Source organism: Paramormyrops kingsleyae, chromosome 9, assembly GCF_048594095.1.
Source record: "Paramormyrops kingsleyae isolate MSU_618 chromosome 9, PKINGS_0.4, whole genome shotgun sequence".
Taxonomy (NCBI): Eukaryota; Metazoa; Chordata; class Actinopteri; order Osteoglossiformes; family Mormyridae; genus Paramormyrops; species Paramormyrops kingsleyae.
The window spans coordinates 9,577,412-9,596,244 of NC_132805.1; the positions used below are offsets into that span (position 1 = coordinate 9,577,412).

Here is an 18,833-nt window from a genome sequence, read left to right on the forward strand (position 1 = left end):
ATAGTAAATGTAGTATTTGTTAATACTTTGATTAAATTAAACACGGATGTGATCCAGAAGTAAGTTAACTACTAAGACCAAATTGAAACTATCATTTTTAACATTAAAAAAGTATCGAATCGAGACAAAAGATTGCCAGATTAATCGCTATAAATGCATTATAGGTATTTTCACGGGAAAACTATGGGGCAGAACAACCTATAGTGACTAGCAACAAATAATAGCGATTTAAAGTGAATTATGTGATTCGAAAGGTTAAAGTAATCTTCAAAAAGCAGTAGTTATGTTAAAACGTCGCCCTTTAGAGGGAAAAAAAATACAATCACGTCATTTATTAGCCTGATATAAAACACACGGAATCCTCTATAATAGTACGAATGGCTCCCTTACATGCACCGAAAGTAAGTATAACCGAATGACGCCGAGCCACGCGTGACTGGAAGCAAGACAATCCGGGTTGCTGACTGTAATTGGCTGGTTTTTAACAGACAAGAGGCAGATCGGACTGTACTGGGCTGTGAAAAATAGACTGACAGGAAACCAGACGCGCACTGTAGTGAAAGACAGACCGAGAACCGGACCGCACTGAGATATGACAACGCGCGGACCCCCACCGCACGGAGATTTCTTGGACATTCCTTTGACAGACTGATAGAAAGACATACAGATATACTGGAGATCGGATCGCACAAAAATTTGTGACAAACAAAGCGGGGAGCGGACCGCACGGTGGTTTGACAGCGGCAGACGGAGCAGCGGATCGCGCGTTCCCATGATGCTCTGGGAAGAGGAAGCCGAGGCGTGACGACGTTTTAATCATGGTAGCGCTGGGGAGGGGAAGAGGAGAAAGTGCTAGCAACCCGAAATTCGCAGCGAGTCGGCGTCGTTTCTCCACCGGTAATCCTCTTTCCATGTATAACATTACCTAAGTACTGCCGTGAGCGTGTCGAGTTTTCGGTAGATATTACCTGCGTTTTTGGTTTGTTATAATTTACTGTTTTTTGACAAGAGTTGGTGCTCTTTGCTGTCGCGAGCTGGCCGTTAAGCTAGATGCGTCTAAAAGAGTCCGCTGCTACTAGTTAAAAACTAACCAACTGAATCATTTGGATGCCCATTAAAATTTGTACTTCGGCGAGTTTTAGATTATGGTTAATAAACGTGTAGCTCCTACTGGGTGACTAGTTAGCTGGTCGCGTTATGTTGGCAGTGACAGTTGGTGGCTAGGCTAGTTGTATAAGGTTTGTATTGAGCCAAAAGGACTAGTCATGGTGGATGTCTGCTAGTAGTACTAGGTTATCCTAAACGGTGTAAACATCTAGTAGCCCAGCTCGGCAGGTACCGGATAGTTGCTAGTTAAATGAACTGTTTTCTGTCAAAAAACAAGCCAAGCCGCTAACTTGCTAACTAGCGGCTAGGTTAGTCAGCAGCGCATTACTAATAATTTTCCCGCAAGTTTTCCTCTTTATTTAAATCATTAGTTTCATCTTGGTGTTGTCCATGATGGTGATTATCCTCACAGGATATTTCGGCGAGTGCTAGCTGGGTCATAGCCGCCGAGGAGGTGGAAAGCGGCATGTCACAGCTAGACCCTGTCATAGCCAAATACCTTCGGGTTTAGCTTAGTCCTGTCAACCCCCAAGACCAGACCCCATCAAGAGCTTCTGAATTTGTTGTTTTTAAGTGTCATCCCTCCTTTAGTCATTTTTTCAGCGTAAAATCTGTACATGTACATCTTACAGAGATGATAAGAGTACAGTGGACAGCATAAAGCAAAGTGACAGGTTGTATCTCGATTAACAATAAAAGTATTTAAAAATCATATTTTAACCTGCATGTAAATCAATTGATAATTTTATAGGCGAACGTTTGTAAAAGCAGACATGTTAATAGATTTTGCTTTATTGGCAATATACTATAACTAGAATATTATACGTTTGTTATTTGTTGTATAGATAGTAACGGGCCTGTCCGTTACATTAATGCCTAAAGATAGGCTAGCTCCCGCATGTAGTAATGCACCGTCTGTTCATTCAGTCGTTTAAAGCGAACTTTTATTTTGACGTTTTGTCGCTCACTAACTTCCAATGTCGTTTTTGGGAATATATCACACTTGAGCTTTTATATTTTGTATCGATTGGGTTTTGTAGATCGGACAGCACGGAATGAGCTTCCTGAAAATCCATGGACTGCCGTTTTCAGTGGCTATAGGACATTTCACCATGTCACAGATGTTTTATATGTATGTTTCGTGGCAGATGTGCTCACTGTAATGCAGAGTGATAAATACAGATTTTCTGACCATGGTTATGATCAGTCGATGCTTCTCACACCCAGTCCTTTGGGAACATGCTGAACTCTTAGTTAATTAGCTGCTACTTGGCTGCCAGTATGAAAAATACTTTTGATATGCCATAAAAATGTTGATATCCCTCACACTCAGGCACTGAATTATTTCACCACCCAAAAGATATTGATTAAATTGTTAAAGTTTTTCTTTATTGGTAGTACTCAAACTATTTGTTGAATGCTTTTGTGACAAAAATGTTACTTACGTTCTCGTTTCTACTCCATAATATTAAAAATATTTGTGCATCTTAATCCTTATGAAAATGGATCAGTATGCTGTTTCTTTCTGACTTTTGTCCTAATGGTCTAGCCATTTGTTATGTTAAAGGCGGCTTCCATGCCTAAATACCCCTAAACAAAGAAATATTATTTTCAAACAGAGTAGCAAATTCTTGAGAAGCAGTTTGAATTGCCCAGGGTTACACAACGTCTTAGTTTATTTTTAATATATTGACTCTTGCAATAACAGAATTGGCACAATGCATTAACTAGTGTAAAAATGTTTTCAGCATATTCTAACAGACTTATATCACACGGAGCTTGCTTCTTGATTTTTTTTTTATAAGTTAACTTTCTAAATGCCATTTCTGTGTTCATATGAATTTAAAATAAGTACCACAGGCATGTTATGCATTTTACTTTCCATTCTGCAGACAAGTGTGTGTGTGTAGATGATGAAATTGTTTTTTTTTTTTTGAGTTAATGATTGGTGTATGGAATTTTGCGCTCACTCATTCAGTTAATGAATATAACACAAGTAACAATGCGGACGTCAGCCTTCTGATATCCCCATCATGGAAGGCGGTGCCATGCCACAGCTATTTTGTTTTCGTAACGTGTTCATGATGCTTGACACTAGCTGAAAATAGTATGTTGTCATTCTTCCACTTACCTTGCATGTGCTTTGCTGAAAGTCTGGCTGCTTGCCTTTCCATTAGTCAGTGTAAGTAGTAAAACCAAGGGTAATATCTGGCATCTCTTTTAACATTCAGGTGGAAACAATGTATTGGAAACAGAATTCTTGAGGTTAATGATCAATGCTCATCCAAGAGATGAAAAAATATATGCACAATAATAGTCTTGCTTCTATTTTATTTTCCTTGTTTAAAGCTCAATTACTGTTGGAATCTCTGAAACTCCCTTGTTCGGTTGTCCGCTGTGGTTTCACTCCTTTCTGCTGTTTCAGTAGTTTCCTACTGACAGAAAGCATCAGAAAGAGTAGAAACCAGAAGGCATTTTACAGATCAGCTAAATCAGTCCTTCATTCTTTGTGCAGTTGTTAAACATGGCTGTAATATTTCATTCACCAAGTATCAGTAGTTTAAAATCTTGCAGAAGTGTGTTTATATTCAGTTGGTTGAAAATATTGTCTTTGAGAAGTCTTCACTTTGTATAATTCTGAAAGAAGCTCAGTGTTCAAAAATGTGTGTTTGAAAGGGACCCGCCTAAGAGACTAGTGCCTCATTCAGAGAGCGGTGTGGCTGTCCATTCTAAAACTGACTCCCACTCCCATCTCTGCAGGGCACTTCAGTGCACCGCCAACAGAGAGGGCGTGATCACGCTGTGCACCACCATGGGCGAAAATGGCCCTGACAAGGAGGCCATGTACTTCAAAGGGGAGACGGGGAATCTGACCCAGGAGGAGGACGATGACAAAATGGTGGACTTCGACAAAGATGGCCTGATGCCGCCATCGTCCTCTTCCCCTTCGCGGCGCATTTACGACCGCACCACCGTGCTTATTGAGCAGGACCCCATCAACCTGGACGAGGAAGGCGAGGATGATGGCCAGTGTGACAACATGGCTCTGCTGGCCGACGGTGACGAGGAGGCCAGCCTGGCCTTCATGGTGGACCCTGATGGAATGTCACAGGGCTATGTCCACCACACCATCTCGCCAGACCAGATCCAGTTCATCATCAACCCCGGGTCTACTCCTATGCCACGGAACATCGAAGGGGCCACTCTTACCCTGCACTCGGAATGTCCAGAAACCAAGCAAAGAGAGGTAATCCCCACTTCTTGGTTCATTACCTAAGAAATATAGGTGTGAGGCATTTCTGTTAGCAGGAGCTAATGTAGGCATATGTTCCAAAAGCAGACTGAGGAGTTCTGGACGTTTGTGGTTTAAGCCTATGCTGTGATGCCCCCCATCTGTCTGATGGATTTCTGTGGTGCTCTTTTTGTCCAGAGGGAAGGAGTTTGTTTTAGTCGCAGTGATTGGCATGAAACAAAGGTGCAGGATTCCCTCTAGCTTGCACTGAAAGATGTAGCTGCTGTGTAAACATGGCCAGATTAGTGTTTGCAGAATAAAATACTTAAAAACATAGAATTGTTTTTGTAAATATCTCAGCTGTAGTGCTGATTAATGACCTGGCATTCTGGTCCAGATGGCACATCAGGCCTTGGTTCATTTTTGACTCACTCTGGATAACTTTCCCTGCCGCTCTCTTCATTAATGTTTATATGAAGACTACCTATTTCCAGGGTGGGCTTTTCAGTCAAACCCCAACATGGGAGTGCAGCGAGTGCCCTGTATTCTGGTCTGTAGCCTTTGACCTGCTTTGCAGAGTCAGACCCCTGGACAGAGAGCTTCTTCCTGTGTTACCACAGTTTTTAGGATGCCAACCCTTCCCCTGCTTACACGCTATTGCATTGTTTTGTAAGAACCAGGACTGTGGTCTTGCGTCACGTCGGATACATCGCATCACTGCCAGGAAGGCATTTCACATGCCTGCCAATAAGTAAAGCTGGGTCAGATGGTTTTCCAAAGTGTGTTGCTTTGTTACTTTCAAACAAATGAAATAGTTTAGCTTTGCACGAAAGTTGTGGGACTGTTATCTCAGTTGGTAAGGAGCTTAAGCTATGGGGCAGTGAGAAGTTCAACAAATCTTAGGCAGGAAATAAGAAATGATTTGTTTAACTGCCAACATGATGCTGGAATGTAAAGCATTTGTGAGCAAGAGGGAGTTGTTTGAAGCAAGTTTCTCCAATTAGCTTTATGGAGCATTTCAAACATGGTGTAGTTGTAGGTGTTCAAGCTAAATACAGACTGGTTTGGCAACCGTAATTAGACTAGCACGGCGAGTGCAGAGTAATTATTCTGAATCCATGCTGTCTTGATTATCTGGGCAACTGAGATGCGTTGTTTGCTCTGCCTCGTGGCTCTGAGGAGTCTCTTTGAGCAGAGACCAAGTAGACTGCGCAGTGCTGGATGACTGTGCCCGTCATGGGCTGACAGGCTGGCTCTGCCTCTTTTCCTGGCACGTAGCAGGAGGCGTTGCGGATAATGGCGTAAAAGGAGCTGTCAGATCTGCAATAGGAATAGTTAATAGGCCGCTTTGCTGTATCGTGTCTCTGTTCAGACAGTGATGTTTGTGTCTTTGTCCTCTGCTGTGTAATGTTAGAGTTCCTTGTAACAGCCCCCCCCCCACCCCCCCCAAAAAAAACTAGGCTATGGCAACAGCCTATCACCTCACCTATCAGTAACCTAGAAATAAGAGGAAATGCTGTTTTCAGTATGAATGTAACACATTTTTTGAAATGGATATGGTTGCCCCAAGGCCATAGCTACCACGTGAGCTCATGTGATACATCTCAATCCACACTCACAAAGCATCTGACGTCTCGAAATGCACCCACTCCACGTGTTCACATCTGGGAAAGGCTCTTTTTCGTGACCTTTTAAGACCTTTGACCTGTATCACTTTGCCTGAGGTGGGAATGAGTGCTGGTATCTACCCCATGCTGGCTTTGTGAAGGAGGCAGCCAAACAGGGGAGCTCATCTCCAGATAGAGGGAGACGTTTATGCTGCACAATTACACAAAACATTGACACATTTGAAATTGTGAAATGCTGCCAATTCAGTGCACAGATCTTAGTATGGGGGAAAAAAAAAAACAAATATAGCAAATGTGCTTCTCAGTCTGTAGTTAAGCTTCTGATTTACATGTCTGCATTCGAATCTGACTCGTCCCCAAATGTCAAGTGATATTCTGTTCTCAGAGACTTATCTGCTTAACAGCTCTTGGTAGAAACAGAGGAGTGATGTAAGCAATTGACCATGGCTGATTTAAAGAGGGAACTCAATGGACTCTTTGCATAATTTGATTATTAAATGAATCCTCCTAGCCTTATCAGCAGTTATATCAGTACAAGGCACTCCGCAATAGTGTCTTACAATTGCATCAACAGTACTACTGTTTTGTTAATTGGATATCATGGCTGGAGCTCTTTGCTTTCTGTACTGCCTACCTGTAAAACATAATGCATAATGTTGTAATGCTGCTAGATACAGACACAGCAGGAATCCATATTTGATTAATCTGTTTTTTTTTTTTATGAATACAATTTTAAAATGCTAGAAAATGGGCCAGGATTGCTGGAAAATAAATGCTAAGTGGAACCAACACAAAGGACACACAGGTCCAGTAGTATTTCATCATATGCAGAGCAGCAGAGATTGTCAATCTTAAAGACTGATATAACAGTGACTCATGTGATGTTCTCTTATGTAAGAATATCTATTCTTTTAAAATGCATATTGTAATATATTAGGAATATATCAACTGAAGATTTATTTAATATGTCCTTTAAGTAAATGACTTTCCCCTTGAACTAGTACTGAATTGATGGTTGCAGAGAGACTCTGCCTTTTGCTGACTACTTTGGTGGGTTATGTGCTCTTCCAGGCATTAGAAAGGTTTGACAAACAACGTATATGGAACATGGGCTCCCACTCTGCCAGTATAAACCAGGGTGGTGTCAGCATGACCCAGTGACCTGTGTATCATCACCTTGGTTGCAGGTTAATCAGCGGACGCCTAAGTGAGATCAGTGTGCAGTCCAAATTTCAGGGCTGCCCATTGAAGCTTTTTTTTTTTACTTTAAAGCAGCTGTCTAGCAGACATGGTCTGGCATTTTGCATATTTGTTGTTACTTTGTTATTCACTGTTAATTTACTATGATCTGTCAAGACAGGTAGCATAAGGTCAGCTGGCCGGTGCTGTCAGTTTAGTTTGCTTTTATTGAATCAGTGTAGGAACCATTTTATGAAGTACACAATTGCTTGGCTTTGTCAGTTGTCCACTCTTCACCTCCCACAGCTTCTGTTTGTCTTTATCCTTTATGTACTTTTTCGTTTCCTTGTAATTTGCAGGTGTTTTCTGCTAGGTGCTCCCTGCCACTTAAGAGTGCATTGTTTGACATCACTGTAAGGTTGGCTCAGTAGGATTTCCTGGTGCATTTTCAGAAACTGACACAGGCTCATGTTAAATCATAGCGCCTTGTTGTGTTTGTCCCCTGTGTGGAGTGAGTGTGGGGGACAAGCTTCCAATCCCGTTGACTTTGTGGTTGATCTGAAACAACAACGGGCACATAACCTACTTCCTCTTTCCCACAGTCCTCCCCTCTCACCTAATCACTCTGCTCTCTGCGTCAGGCCCAGCCGCAGCATCTGCTCAGCTGCCCTCCATGATTGACAGGGCCGTGTCACACAGGCGGGGGGATTACGGTCACCATACTGACTAACTTTACTTCCTCCCCAGGAGTACTCCATGTACCACCGCTCATGTTTAACAATATTCTTCTTTTTGGCTGTATAGTTAATATGGAACTTTCAATGACCTTAATATGAATTGACATCATGAAATGTTTAAATCAAAATAGTATACAGTGGTTGAGAAACTTATTGGGGTGGGGCTCCTTTCAAACACACTCTTTGAATCGATTACTGCAGCGAGCTTCAGACAACACCCTTCGCTTCTTCTTTAGTGCAGAGTCACCCGCAAGTGTTTCCACACTGGTCATGTGTGTTGAGGCCCACATTCTCCCACTGTTGCTTCCTCTGTAAGCGAACCCATTTTTAGCCCTGGGTTTTTTTTTTTTTTCCCCTGTAAACCGAAACATGAGGTTGTCAACATCAAATGCCTCGAACGTCAGTTAATACATCATCTTTGAGCTTTTAACCTGTGCAACATTTCAGCCTATATAAATGCTTGGCTTTAAATGCCAACTTTATATAAGCCGCCTCTCGTTTTTCATAATGGATCTTATTGTGCAAGATGTGGACCTCAAGCCATAGAACATTCCGGGCCCAACTATCCTGCTCATGAAGGACAGTCAATAAAGCCCAAGCTAAATGTTCATAAACCCCCTCCCACAGGTGAAGCGGTACCAGTGCATGTTCGAGGGCTGCACTCGGACCTATAGCACGGCGGGCAACCTACGCACGCACCAGAAAACGCACCGCGGCGAGTACACCTTCGTGTGCAACCAGCAGGGCTGCGGGAAGGCCTTCCTCACCTCCTACAGCCTGAAGATCCACGTGCGCGTGCACACCAAGGAGAAGCCCTTCGAGTGTGACGTGCAGGGCTGCGAGAAGGCCTTCAACACGCTGTACAGGTGGGGTACCGCTGGAGTGGAATGGGCTCCTCTTTGTCACCTCTTTGTGTGATTTATAGTACCTAAGGTTGTGTGTCACCTGCATGGTAGGCAAAAATCTATGCTGTGATTCAATGTAGATGCTTTGGAAATCAATTATGTAATTTTATTGATAATTTATTAGAAATACGTAATTTGAAAGGTTAACCGAGGAAAAACACACATTAAATGACACACTGCCCGGCCAAAAAAAAAGTCGCCATTTGAATTTATATCAGCAAATACTTAAGAGCCAATGACTGGATCATTATTACAGCCCAGCAACATTATGCAGTAATAAAGTAAAACCAGCTGAGTACCTGAATCTACTGAATGGCCAGGTTACACCTCCATCCATCATCAATGGATCTTTTTCTTCCCTATTGGCATGGGCATATTCCAGGACAAGAATGCCAAGATTCATTGGGTTCGAATTGTCAAAGAGTGGTTCAGGGAGCATGAGGCATCATTTTCACCACAGAATTGTGACTTTAACCTCATTGAAGGTCTTTGGGATGTGCTGAAGGAGGCTTTATGGAGTGGTTCAACTCACTTGTCAGTACAGGATCTCAGTGAGAAATGAATGCAAATCTGGATAAAAGTAAAGGGTGAGATGTTGCATAAGCGTGTGGAAACAATGCCATGACAAATGAGCACCACAATCAAAGCTAAAGGCGGTCCAATGAAAAATTCAAATGGCAACATTTTTTTTTTGACCGGGCAAAAGGTATTTATGCCTTTTACTGTGTATTTTAATATAAGTAATATGCTTAACAGTCTGACATTTGTTAATGTATTTTAATGGCTGAAAGAATAACTAAGGTTGTCTGTTCACTAGGGATGTGACGATACACTCAACTCACGATTCAATACGATTCTTGAGTTCACGATACGATTTTCTCACGATTTTTTAACAAAATGAGCTGCAGACAAATTTATTCAAAAATATTCCTTTCTTTCAAAAAAATGTGTCCTCTTCTTAACAGTGCAACTGAAATTAAATAAAATACTGTTTAAAAAAAAAAAATTCCAAATCAAAATAAAAAAATAAAAAAAAACTTCAAATAAACGGTAATGCTTTACATTAACTGCACCTTCATAATGCTTTTATATTGCATTCATAAAACGTTCAGTACACCTTCATAATGTATTCATTAAGTATTCAGAAATCATTCATAAACATCATGCATGTATACCTTTACATCCTAACATCCCTTAACAGCTGTAATATACATTAATAACAAAGATTATATAATAGCAAACTTTATAATTGTATAATCATGTAATGTTTGTTATTAGTGTATATTAAAGCTGTTAAGGGATGTTAGGATGTTAAAGTGTACTTGCATGCTGCTTATGAATGTTCTATGAATGCATTATGAAGGTGCACTGAATGTTCAATAAATGCATAATGAATGCATTATGAAGGTGCACTTAATATAAAGCGTTACCAAATAAACTAAGGCTTGCATGTGCAGCTTTTTAGCGTGGTTTGCCCTTTTAATAATCTTCGTTCTGGCGGTGGTGAATTGAGCTCACTGTGGTGACGGTGGACATGCTACAGTATTTGTGTATGTTATCAGTCTTTTACAATGTTTGCATGCAGTTTTTGTCGTGTCTGTGCTTTTCTCGCCGTTTTCGTTTCTGATTACCGGAAAGCTAAAATGCTGCCACAGTGGCAATTTAAGATCGGGGGGTGTGTCCTCAATATCAAATTCGCTGGCCATCTCGCGTTCGGTCAAAACGTACGACGTTGACGTGAATACGCAGTGACATCTGACGTCGAATTGACGTTGTGAAATCAAATGTAGTATTACACCAGTTTTCCTGTTAAGTAAAGTACCATGAAGTACTCCTAAAGTAGCGATTCATTTTCCACATCAGCCAGTTTAAATTGTCACACATTTACATTGATTTTTAACCAATTCGCGATTCATTGTTACATGCCTACTGTTCATTGATTTCAATTCAGTCTGGGGTCTGTCACCTTTCTGACCTCTCTTCACCATACTGCTGTTCGGCTACCCAACAGTGGGTTTCTAACCTCACTGTGTGTGTGTGTGTGTGTGTGTGTGTGTGTGTGTGTGTGTGTGTGTGTGTGTGTGTGTGTGTGTGCGCACGCGCGTGCGCATCTGCAGACTGAAAGCACACCAGAGGCTGCACACGGGGAAGACGTTCAACTGTGAATCGGAAGGATGCACCAAGTACTTTACCACACTCAGCGACCTGAGGAAGCACATCCGCACGCACACCGGGGAGAAGCCGTTCCGGTCAGTGCCAGCTGTAGCGAGAACAGCTCGTGGCTCATGCTGCGTGGGGATTGTCTCCTTTAGTGTACTGGGGGAAAATACAAATGAACATCATGGCCTATGCTCAGGATGCAAGCCTAGTACTCCGCTCCCCTACTCTTCCAGCATGGCCACTTAAAATCACAGAAGTCATTATTATGCTTTTTTTGGTTCATGTGCATGTGTCTTTAGTTACTCTAAAGATAAATACCCTCCTGATCTCTCATGCTGCAATGTCCGTTACTGCTCGGGCCCGTGCTATTGGTGTGCCGCCTGGTTTTCCCTCCCCTGCCCATGTGGACAGCAGGTCCTGACTCATGACCCTCTGCGTCTCCTTCAGGTGTGACCACGACGGCTGCGGGAAAGCGTTTGCCGCGAGTCACCACCTGAAGACCCACGTCCGGACCCACACAGGTAACTGTCGGACTGCCATGTCACTGTGATGCTTAAAATACCTCTTTCCACTTAACATTGACAGATTCGGGTTAAGCGTTCTTAGCTCTGCCAGTACGGGTGTACGGTTTTGCTTGTACCTGAGTGTAACTTTGCCCAGAGACACCAAAGCCATGTTGTCCCGTTTGTAAGTCTGTTTGCCGCTGCCGTGGAAGGAAGAAGCGAACGGTCGAGGCTCCTCTCCGATGTCGCTGAGTCAGCGGGGAGGGGCGCCCTAGCAAGGCTGTTTAACAGCACTGGGAGAGCAGCGGGCTCTGAGTCCACGGATGACCTCCTTACAGGCTTTGGACGTTGCCGACCTGCGTGAGGCGTTATAAAAAGACAGGATAGACACACCACTTTCTGAGAGGCTCATGTGACTGATCATGTGACTGATCATGTGATTGCCTGTATGTGCCCCAGGGGAGAAGCCATTCCTCTGTCCCAGCGACGGCTGCGAAAAGACCTTCAGCTCCCAGTACAGCCTGAAGAGCCACATCCGGGGCCACGATAAGGGGCCCAACTTCGTGCTGAGCAACTCGCTCAATGAGGCAAGGCCCTCCTCAGGCTGCCCCCTGCTGGGCAAATGACAGGCATGCTTAGTGTAGCCTTTGCAAGGGTCAAGCAGCTTTTGTACTCTGTGTGTAAGGACATCGAGGCATCTTAACACACCGAGGGGTCTTTTGGAATTTCCCTTCCTGAGTCTTAATTGGCTCAGCTCCCTCCAGAAAGGTTAACATCTGTATTTTACATTTGCTAAGTAAAACTTTATTCTCCCTATTTTTCATTCTTTTTCTGGATTCTTTTCTTCAGGATGCGAATCATTCTCTTTGCCTCAGTGATTTGAGCCTGCTCTCCACAGACTCTGAGCTCAAAGAAAACATGCAGAACGTAAGTAAGCCTTGGGCTGTTGGCTCTCTCCGTGACATACCATGGCACCATCGCGATGGAGCTCGTCTGATTTAATTCCGGTGCATCTTGCAGTCTCAAGGTCTGGATCTGAATAGCGTCACGCCCGTGAGGATATTCGAGCTGATGTTCCAGAGTCCAGAAAACAGTGTCAGTCAGGACGAGGCCCAGCCCCCAGGTAGGGAGAGCCATGCTGACTGCCGCCCCCAGGCTGAAGCCCAGCTTGGCGCATAACCTGCTTTCTGTCTGCACGCTGCAGATAACCTCACAGAGGCCTTCAGCTCAGAAGAGCCGGCCCTGCCCACAGCCACTGTGGGTGATGGTGGCTCCATGGCTTCTGGGGCTCTGCCTTTTTCTTCATCCTCTTCCTCCTCCTCTTTGAACACCCCTGTCTTGGAGGCCCCCCCGCAGACTGCTTCCCTGGCCCCCTCCCAAGCCACAAGCTCTGCCCCCACCACGCTGGGCCCCTCCCCAGTGACCTTTGCACCCTTGTCGGGGATGACCCAGGGGCCAGAGGGGCCCAGCCAGCAGGGTTCCCAGCACTACCTGACCCTCCCAGCTAAGTTCCTGGAGCAGGAAGGACCTGCCCAAACCCAGCCCAGCGCTGCACCGACAGCCCTGCTCCCTGGCGCCGCCCCAGTGGTGACAGCGGCGGAGGCAGTCCCAGCCGCGGTGCACACCGTGCCTTTGACCGCCAACCCCATGCTGACGCCCAGCCCGAGCATCACCATTGCCCCCACCCAGAACCTCCTGCAGCCCAGCATCGTCATGTCGGACCAGAACCTGCAGTGGATTCTCAGTAGCGCCACCAATGCCCAGCAGAGCTCCGAGCCGCCGGTACACACGGTCGCCCCCAATAAATTCTCCAAATCAAATATCAAAATCTAATGAAATGTAAATATTTATGTAAAGAAATTGATTCAGGGCACCAGCTTTGCCTCTAGCAGAGCTAGTTATTTATGTAATGTTATTTGTTTACTTGTGCGTTTTAGTCTGTTTAATCTTCACAATCTTCTGTTTTAGCAGCATCAAGGTACAAAAGTAGAAAAGGTGTTCTTCACCACAGCCATACCAGTAGGAGGGAATTCAGGTGGGTGTGGTGCTGCTGAGTGGGTGTGTCCTTTCTGGTGGGCGTGGTGCTGCTGAGTGGGTGTGTCCTTTCTGGTGGGTGTGGTGCTGCTGAGTGGGTGTGTCCTTCCTGATGGGCGTGGTGCTGCTGAGTGGGTGTGTCCTTCCTGGTGGGCGTGGTGCTGCTGAGTGGGTGTGTCCTTCCTGGTGGGCGTGGTGCTGCTGAGTGGGTGTGTCCTTCCTGGTGGGCGTAGCCCTGTGCGCAGCTCTCAGATGTGCCCTGTCTCTCACTTCACAGGCAGCTCCGTGCAGCAAATTGGCCTGAGCCTTCCTGTCATTATCATCAAGCAGGAGGAGTCCTGTCAGTGCCAGTGTGCGTGCAGGGACTCCAAAGACAAGGGTAGCACCAAGACCACAGATCTGGCCCCGCCCAAGCCCCCACCCCCTCCGCCAGCCCCGCCTCCCCCTCCCACTGTACCTGCTCCTTCGACAGCCCCGCCTTCATCCCTGGCGTGCTGCTCGGGCCAATCAGTCTCATCTCCCTGCCAGAGGACTGAGGCCCCAGTGCAGGGCGGGACGCAGCAGGGGGTGCCCGCAGCCACTCCCACGCAGACTTTTCCTCCAGAGTCGGGCAGCTCCACAGCACCGGACACCGCTGGCGACGCCCTAATTAACATGGACGTTTCCGACTTCCTGTCCCTGCAGAGCCCCGAGACACCCGCGAGCATGAGCGCCATCGAGGCTCTGCTCCTCGTGGCCGACGACTTCTCCGGGGGCGGGACACAGGCGGGCGGCTTCGCCAAATGAACTGTCCGGTGGGGAGAAAGCCGTCACGGGGTGCAGTGCATTCTGGGTATCATATGGCGCTCTCAGCCTGGAGCCGTACCGTCGCCGACAGCCGTGGGCGGTGCTGCTCACCTGTGCACATGAGTAGTTCTGTACTCTCTTCTGGTGTGATCTGCATCTCTGACGTGTGTCCTGAAAACTAACACTAAACACTGGCAAAGCTGAGGTGGCATTTTCCTAACAAAAAACATATGCATTGTACTTCACTGTAGCTTAACTCCCAAAAGTACGCTTGTAGTTACACTAAGGATTAAGTCAACGCTGAACTAGATGTTAAATTACTGTCACCTCTGAAAGGGAAGCCAGCGCACTGAGCGGAGGAAGCCTTTGTCCCAGCAGTCTGCCTTGCTTTGCCGGATGCAGAGCCGAGCGGATGTCTGCCGAATAAACAGAATGTACTGCATGCTGGGAGAGTCGGTCAGGTTTCTGAGCAGCGTCTCACACGTGATTCGCTACGTGGCCCTGTGGGGCGGGACTAGAGGCGGTCCCACCAAATGTCTTGTGGGATTGAAAATATCGTGTAGAATTTTTACTAGAAATACTAGTATCATCCAGAAGATGTGATCACAGTCCAGGTTAATCTAGTAACTTTTGTTTCCCCACCTTTTTATATTCCTGTTCGTATCGATTGTAAAACATGTAACAAACTTGCTTGCCTTTTAACTCCGATTCAAAGTTATATGTTGCAAACAATTGCCTATTACTAAATTAATATTTAATTTTTTTAGATAATTTATTCAAGTGTTTAATTTCTGCCATTAGAATTACTTGTCAGATTCCTTTGGGGTTTGTCTTGACTGATATTTGTGGACCAAGTCCTGACATCGTCCTTTTGTAAACCCCCTCAAAGTTACTGCACAGACACCTTCCTTGATGTTACTGATGGTTTTTGTTGTTGCTGTTTTATAAGTGAAGCTTTTCAGGGTCCACAGATATAGTTTTCGGCCTTGGATTTAACCCTGCTGCCCACCCCCCCCTCCCCCTCCCAGACCGTGACTCACAGGCGTCGCCTGTCGCCGTCCTGCTGCTGGGTCCAGTCCCTTCGCTGCCAGTTTGTGACACAGGCAATCAGCTTCACACATTCTGTGTGTTTTAACAACCCCTCAGGGATAGAGTTGAGTGCGACTGATACAACTAGAATAGTTGAGTTTTCCTGCTTTTGTTTCGATGGAGTGCAATTAGACAGCCTGTTTTTGTAGTAACCCACCCTAGTGTCCATGAGTGTGTCTGTTTTTTGTCCCTGTTTGTCCCACAGTACCTAATAGCCATTTAGGTAGGGCCCCTCCCACCGAGCCCGTCAGCACTGAGTGCCCTCGTTTATGTAACACTGCTGTAACCTCGGGAAATGAGCAATTAATCATACTGTAAATACATTTGATAATATCCTTCCTTTAGATTACTGAATTTGTATTTTTGTATAATGTCAGATGTTTAGACTTTGGGTTTGGAGACGGAAGGTACCGGGTTTGTCTTGCTTTTGGGGGGGGGGGGGAGGAGGTGGTTTCATGTCAGTCAGAGAAGGAGTCTTGTAGAGTAGTGTAGGTCTCTGTTCCTGTGTGGTCGCCATAGTGATCCCCATAGGATGGAAAGAAGCGTGAAGGATTGAACTGCTTATCAATACAGTGCTTTTCTGCAGTCCGCTTACCTGCCCGTCCCTCCTACCCAGTATGGTCACAGCACAGGAACATGGGGTGGCAAAGTGCATGCCATCTGCAGTTTTTATTTCTTTTTTGTGCCAAGGAGTCACACGTCATCTGATCTGTGATGTTTCTGCAGTTGCCTTTGAGAGCAGGACCGGGAAACAAAACAAGAAGTGTGTGTTTGTACAGCCAGCCCTCCTACTCCAACGCTCTTTACCATTTTTGTGTGGCTTCATTAATTTTGTTTTCCAAATTTCTGGTTAAAAGATTTCGCATAAGAGCAACTTTAATTAGGCTTTTTTTTACAGATTTTTTCCCCCCTAAACAGTTTTTCTGAAGTGGAAGTAACATTGTATGAAAATTACTTTTAAATTTGGCTGAAAGCATCTGGTGGTGTCATTTGCACCTCAGTGCAGTGTGCTGCTGACCTCATAATCCCATGTTGGCTGTAATTTTGGGCAGGAGGACTGACCCTGTGTTCCATGGCATGTTGACCAAGCATTGTGGGATGTCGGCTAATAGCCTTTGATTTCCATCTTTGTTTTTAAGGACCTTCTTAGAGTAGCTTAGTGTTCTGTGGTATCATAAGCACTTTGTTTTGGAAATATGGGAAGTGTTAGAAGTATGCACATGTAAAATCAGTTTCATCTGTTAATTTATTTTGTTAGCTAATGAACTCAGAGGACAGGAAATTAACAGGTGACGTTCTTTGTCATCTTTTTATGAAGTAGTCCAGCTTGGAATCGGAAAGCTGAATGGTCAAAGACTCGCATGTGGAACAGTATGACACTTCTGGATTTCTGTTTTTTTTTTTTTTTTTTCTCTGCGGCCATTCTGTCTTGGTCAATTGCTTCCAAATGTGGAAAGAAGCTATGCAATGTCTCATTGGCCAGCAGCATTCCCAAGGGGCGGTCCCAATGTCCCGTGTGCATGGGACAGCTGAGGCTGCAAATCTTTCCCATCCTGTTACGGAAGCAGTTGCTTGCGCTCATTACTCAGTGACAGCATGTATCTTGGGAGTGTTTGGAATGGTCAGTTTCTGAGAAAGCAGTGGCAAGTATACATAAAAATGTTGTGTATTTTAAATGGCTGATGCATTCATTCAAATTAATTGCAATATGTAAAACAGACTGTGCGCGCATTTCAGCTTTCATGCATTTGAATCTTTAAAGAGTTTGTTTCCCTTATGCATTGAGTTGTTTTGTCAAACATTACTTTGGGGGCAGATGTTAGACGTGAAAATGAAATTCTGTTGTAAGAATTAGATTAGTCACTTGAGACACAACCTTTTTTTTTTTTTTTATAAACATGGAACTCTGGATTGATTTAATGTGTAGTCAGCATTTCCCATAGCCTGCCATTCTCGCATTACTTCAGCATCGTGTGCACCAATTTCAAGGGCATTTACAGCAAAATTTTCAGCCTTTGTGTTAACGTTTCTTTCAAACTCACTTTACCTGGGGGGGGGGGGAGGTGATCACGGTGCCATCCTACCTGCAGGTGGGGCTCAGACCTTCAGGAGAATAGGTGTGAACAGATCTGATGGTTACACTGTTGCTTCAAAAGCCTGGCTTTTACCAGCCATGCTATAAAATCATGTGGCTGGTTTGAGACCCCCTCCCCCCTTATTAAATGCTCTAGTCCCAGGTTAGGGGGGAAACAAAAAAAATGTAACATTGGTACACTGGATTTGTTCTGCTCTTTTGAGCCACCTGGGGTTAATGAATAGGATTTTTAATGCTTCCAAAGGAAGAGTGTCTCCAAAACCCAAAGAGATTAAATTTAACATGTAAAGGATTTGTATTTTAAAAGAATGTACAATGTGAAAATTTGTTTGCTTATATGCTTGTTTTGTATAAAGTATTAAGTAAATATAACTTTTTGGAATTGAAAGCAATATAATACTAATTAAATCCTTTGACTTGTCAGTTTTCCCCACATTTTATTGCTATGAAAACATACAAAGGGTTTCTTCTTGCTGGGGGGTGCATATTCTCTGGAGTCTGCTTTCTATGTGCTTATGTTGCATTTCCATCATTTTTAGCCTGGAAAACAAAAGCAAAATCCATTTGTTCAAGTGCAAAAAAAAAAATAGTGGGAAGGACTCCAAAAGACCCCCCCCCCCAACACACAGCCATAACGTCCCGCAGAGCCCTCAGGTCCACCAGCAGCTTGTGGCACAGGTCTATCCTCTCCTGAAGTTCGAAAAGTCTCCCATTGAGATCTTTCAACAGTTCTGCAGGCTGAGAAAAAGGCAGCAGATTATAGGAGTGGGATGTTTCAGGGTGCCCAAGAAAGTGGGATGGGTCTTCAAACATTGAACTTGTTGGCTTGTAGGGAACCAGACCCTTGACCTTATAGTGGGAGGAGCCATTGCCTAAGTAAATTTGCATTTATTTCCTCACTGGCTGCTTCAGCTTACAACTGACATTCTAAGTTCCAAAAACGTCAGGTCCCTCATTAGCGAATCAAAAAGCATAATACCTTATGTTTGACACTTAGTCTACTGGGGCTAATTCACGGTTTTTAATAGTTAAACAGTCTCCCACAAGTAAAATAAAATACGGAACAAACCTCGTTCTTCAGAGCGTCGGTGTCGCCCGCCGGCTGACTTTTCTCAAGCTCCGTCTCACCTAGCCATTTATTATACTTAAATTTATTGAGATAAACGAACAATGCATATTCCCCAAGGCTTTGTGCTTTAGTATGTTACCTGAATTGGACGCCATCTCTTTTTTTTTCCCCACGGACTCACAGTCACACACCTTTTATTTGGCGTGTGTAATTGGCAATCGGTTGTGAAATTTTTAACTAATCTGTTCAATTAGTTGTCCGCGTTATTTAATTAATTTACAAAATGAATGCAATTAATCAAGAGGATGG

At 44.4% G+C, this 18,833-nt stretch overlaps 1 protein-coding gene and 1 long non-coding RNA gene across 3 annotated transcripts; one reads left to right on the forward strand and one right to left on the reverse strand.

Moving 5' to 3' along the window:
* The first annotated feature begins 512 nt into the window (after positions 1 to 512).
* mtf1 (metal-regulatory transcription factor 1) lies at positions 513 to 17,878 on the forward strand. 2 transcript variants are annotated; one of them, XM_023821210.2, is made up of 11 exons: positions 513 to 897; positions 3,868 to 4,354; positions 8,511 to 8,749; positions 10,906 to 11,037; positions 11,396 to 11,469; positions 11,911 to 12,038; positions 12,301 to 12,378; positions 12,472 to 12,574; positions 12,656 to 13,233; positions 13,423 to 13,486; positions 13,763 to 17,878. In XM_023821210.2, the coding sequence occupies exons 2-11, from the start codon at positions 3,920 to 3,922 to the stop codon at positions 14,269 to 14,271; spliced, it is 2,340 nt and encodes a 779-aa protein (XP_023676978.1). In that variant the 5' UTR covers positions 513 to 897; positions 3,868 to 3,919; the 3' UTR covers positions 14,272 to 17,878. The 2 variants fall into 2 exon arrangements, with proteins under 2 accessions (XP_023676978.1, XP_023676977.1); XM_023821209.2 differs by having other exon boundaries at positions 514 to 897; positions 13,420 to 13,486.
* On the reverse strand, positions 17,873 to 18,784 carry LOC111848869 (uncharacterized). Its single transcript, XR_002839412.2, has 4 exons — positions 18,664 to 18,784; positions 18,525 to 18,583; positions 18,083 to 18,193; positions 17,873 to 17,995 (listed from the first exon to the last, which is right to left on the reverse strand). It is a non-coding gene; the product is annotated as an uncharacterized lncRNA (long non-coding RNA).
* Between the last annotated feature and the right edge of the window lie 49 nt (positions 18,785 to 18,833).